Source organism: Camellia sinensis, chromosome 2 (assembly GCF_055761805.1).
Source record: "Camellia sinensis isolate YWXY chromosome 2, ASM5576180v1, whole genome shotgun sequence".
In the NCBI taxonomy this organism is placed as follows: domain Eukaryota; kingdom Viridiplantae; phylum Streptophyta; class Magnoliopsida; order Ericales; family Theaceae; genus Camellia; species Camellia sinensis.
The window spans coordinates 77,130,634-77,135,358 of NC_138962.1; the positions used below are offsets into that span (position 1 = coordinate 77,130,634).

Sequence of the window (4,725 nt, forward strand, 5' to 3'; positions counted from 1 at the left end):
GATCATCCCAAACCAATCCTTAAAGACAATGTTACCTGATTTTTTTTATTATTTGTGGTTATATTTCTACTATTTAAATTCAAATAATCTGTTACGTATTTTTTTTCCTTGAAATAAAATCATCTGCTTTTTATTTTTTATCTGTGTTCTCCTTCAAACCATTTTGCTCTGTTATTCTTGTATATCCACCCCAGACTAGTTTAAATATAATTTGTATATTTATAGATGGATAGAAATAATTCCGATGACAATCAAGATACAAAAATGTGGACGCCCAGAATTGAAACAAAATTAATAAATATGTTGAGAGATGAGGTTAGAAAAAATCAAACAACGGGCCGTACTACTTCATGGACAATTAGGCATTGGAATCATTATGCAAATCAGTTGCACAACATGTATGGATTTCGGTATACAGCAAAGCAGGTGCGACAAAAATATCAGCTATTGAAAGCTGATTACCAGACATTTAAACGACGCCAAGCACAGACTGGTTTGGGATGGGATCCCATTGTAGGCACTGTTGTTGCACCCAATGAATTTTGGGATAAGGTTTTTCATTAATCTATACTATTTTCAAATTTTATTTTAAACATTTCATGATACATACAGTGCTTAATTCTATATTTTTAATTGTTGTAGGCTAGCAGAAATGTGAAGAAATTTAGGACAAAAAGATTTGAATATTTTCAAGAAATGGCAGAAATTGTCGAAAATTGTTGTGCCACAGGGGCCTTGTCTCGTGCATCTACACAAGGAGCCTTTGACTCTGATGAAGAAGATAAAATGCTAAATAAATTTGGAACCCCGATGTTGGTGGGAGTAATGCTGCTGAGGCCATTCCTGTTGACTTATTCGGCGATGAGTACATGGATCCAGCAAAGGGCAAAAGTCATAAGAAGGGCCCTATAACCAGCCAGACTGACAGTGGTCGTTCCAAAAAGTCACGGTCAAGTGGGTTCGATGATGTGTGCACAGCTTTCACATCCTACGTACAGCCAAAAACAGGACATTCACGTGTACGAGAAAATGAGATAGAGGCTGTAAGTGCAGGTGGTGATGAATATTCCCTTGATGCATGTCAAGATGCATTGCTAGAGCTTGGGGACATACCACTGGTGCAGTACGTTAGGGCAGTGACACTAGTTAAGGATAAGGAATGGTAAAGGTTTTTTATGCGCACTCCTACCCATATGCGCTTAGCCATGATCCTCGCTTTGCAGTGAAGTGAGAAGTTTTGTTTTGACTGTGTTAGTGAATCTCCTTGTCGGTCTGCAAGATAATTTCATGATTCCTGATTTGTTTTTTATTCTTTTTTTTCATTCCATGATATCCTTTTTCCTTTTCTATCTTCGTCTGTTTTTTTTTTTGTTGAACTTTTAAGTAGTTTCTGTTTTATTAAAAATATGTTGTGTTATTACAATATGACTACGTATTAAACAAATTTTGTTCTCGTATGAATTTTACTGTACGCTGATAAATGACTACGGCCGACTATTCATGTACTCACTTTTTAATTTTGTTTCACCAATAATGGTAAGTGTTACAATTTGTCAAACATTATTTTATAATTATGTTTTTATTGTGATGTAGACAAAACCATATGTCATCCGACACAGAAAACAATAAAATGGAGATCTCATCAGAGGAGGATGAGGTTATTGAAGATTTTATGGATTTTTTGATGATTGCTTTCATGCATGACCATATCAACGCATCAAGTAGTCGCCAACCACAGTGAACGTGTCCATTTAAAGGTGATGATTACATCTTCAGCCTATTAAATGGCCATCCGGAAACAATGATGGACATTATGTGAATGGATGCACAAACATTCATTTTATTGAAAGACACTTTACTCTAAAATGGCTTTATCGATACTGAACATATGTATATCAGTGTGGAGGAATCACCTGGAATTTTTTTATACACTTTTGCACAAAATGATCGCCATCGACTACTGATAGATAGATTTCAACACTCTACGGAAACAATTTGTCGGCACATAAAAATTGTTATATGGGCATTGTGCAAGCTTGTATCAACGGTTATCAAATCACGTAACCAAGACGAGATACCGGTAAAAATTTTAAATGACAGGAGATTTTTTCCCTGGTTCAAGGTGCAAATTTAATGACTGTCATGTAAGTTGTATATATCAATAAGGGACGATATATTATTATTTTTTAATTATAAAAGTAATATCCAAGTTTGTTTCATTTTTAATGTCAAACAAATATCTGTCAATTAGGATTGTGTTGGTGCTATCGATGGCACATTGGTGGATGCATGGGTCCCTGCTTCAAGACAAAATACATTCCGCGGTCGGAAATCAACGGTATCGCAAAACGTACTTGCAGCTTGCGACTTCGATATGTTGTTTACGTTTATTAATTCTGGATGGGAAGGTAGCGCTCACGACAACGTTATTTTGGTTGACTCCATTACACGAGTTGATCTACAGTTCCCACACCCATCCAATGGTGACTGTCCCCAAATAACATACGGTACACTTTTCGGATTGCTTTTTTTGTACATATCAATTGACAGAACAATGTATTTATTATTTACATGTAGGCAAGTATCATTTAGTTGATGCTGGCTTCACGAACATGCCTGGATTTCTTGCCCCATTTCAGTCTCAACAGTATCACTTGCAAGAGTTTCATGGCCGTCATTATTCAGGACCTAAGGAATTGTTTAACCATCGACATTCGTCGTTACGCAATGTCATAGAAAGAACATTTGGTGTTCTGAAGAAGCGCTTCTCAATATTACGGTCCATGCCAAATTACAAGTCTACAAGACAAGGGCCTCTTGTGATTGCATGTTGTGTAGTGCACAATTGGATCCGTTTCCATGCAGATATGGACCCATTCTTTATAGAAGCTGATAATGAAATGACCGCAGAAGCAGAAGCAGACGGGCTTGTTAGAGACCAAGCTGACTATTTTGACATGTCACAACATGGGTTAACGTACCAATCGAACGTTAGGGATGCAATTGCTACTCCTATGTGGCAAAATCATGTTAGCCATGGATAGAAAAGGGATGTCAACAAGGCAAGTGAATATCATACTGATTAATGGTTTTAAATGTGTAATTATTTTACTAATTTCAATCATTATGACACCTTTATTACATAACTTCGCCCACTTTATGTAACTGTGATTTACTTACTTCTTGTATCTTTTTGTAGGATAACTAATATTGAGGACAACGATTGGGCTAAATTCCAATGAAATGAAAGGAAAAACAAAGATCATCACATGGTCAATCAAGATAATGGTTTTGTTAGTAACAAAGACAATTAAATATGTTGTTCATGCAATGTGTAATATGCAATTTTATGTATTTTATTCAATTTGATGGTTCAATGATGCATGCAAAACTTGTTAGTTTATGATATTCATTCAGTTTATGATGTTCATTAACTTTGAAAATAGAAAAAAAAATTGTTCGGCATGGATACAAGTGTTATTAATTTTAATAATTTTTTTGCACCTAAATTGTATTTGACATTTTCTTATAACTTTTTTTTTTCTTCATTTTATTTCAATTTTGTCTTTGTTATTAACTTAAATGTCTTTGTATTGTGAATTTAATTTAATTTTTTTTACTAATAACATAATGGTTTTGTTACTATTCGGCCCATGTGGACCCACCACGGGCACCGTTTTGGTAAGCAAAACCGTCAATGTGTGCAACTGGTCGAGTATTATATTCTTCTAAAAAAGCACATTGATCGGACATGGATAACTATCTGATCGGATTAGTTTGTTTTCAACTGTATGCACTATAACAACATCCATTTTATAAATTTTAACTTATTTGATAATATAATTACTGATATATGATCAACGTGATTTTTCGACAAAATGTAGTACTGGATGATTTGTACACATTCAATGGTTCAGATTATTGAAATGTGACCCGTGATTGCTCCTCATGGGCTGAACAACACTATCCTATTATTGCATCTAGACAGAAGCTCGTTTGAAAAACTCACCAATTTGCCTCTGTTGAAAAACTCACCAATGATTGAGAATTTGTTTTGTGTAACATTATTTTGAAAATATTTATTTTTGGTGAATGTCATAAATTTTTCAATTTTTGAGTAACTTGTTTAACTTTTTAGTTTTTTTGTGAGATCTCAAACCATGCCAAATTGTTTTTTCCTTCTCATTAAACAAAATGCGTAATTATTATTTTTGGTTTTAAATTTTATTTAATGTTAACTTGGAATTTTTTTCTCATTTTAACTGGTTTTTTTCCATTTTATTAAAATAATGGTTTTGTTATTAATTTAAATTTTGTATAATTGATTTGTACATGACATATCTATCTTTTTGACTTTTTGTTAAATTTTAAACAATTTGAAGGTTTTGTTATTAATTTGGTTTATGAATTTAAATTTTTTTGTTCTTTTTAACTTTTTGTAAGCAAGTTTATATTAACTTTTTTTTTCCTTTTCATTAAAAAAAAAATTAATAATTACAAATTTTTAACTTGTTTTATTTCATTTCAGAACATTATTTTTGTTAATTTGTTTTTTTTACTTTGTTAACTTTTTGGTTTTGTTATTAATTTAAAATTTTTATTAATTGATACACACCAATTATTTTTTAATTGTTCAATTTTCTCATTTTATTGAAATGAAGGATTTGTTAGACATTTATTAAGTTCTTTTTATTAATTTTTGTACAAATCTTTTTTCCAATGCAT

At 32.5% G+C, this 4,725-nt stretch overlaps 1 protein-coding gene across 1 annotated transcript; it reads left to right on the forward strand.

The window, feature by feature from the left end:
* Positions 1–300: 300 nt before the first annotated feature.
* On the forward strand, positions 301–3,044 carry LOC145814501 (uncharacterized). Its single transcript, XM_082911333.1, has 6 exons — positions 301–552; positions 643–822; positions 999–1,123; positions 1,594–1,657; positions 2,252–2,483; positions 2,578–3,044. Exons 1-6 carry the CDS (start codon positions 301–303, stop codon positions 3,042–3,044), a joined length of 1,320 nt encoding a protein of 439 aa, XP_082767459.1.
* The last annotated feature ends 1,681 nt before the right edge of the window (positions 3,045–4,725 follow it).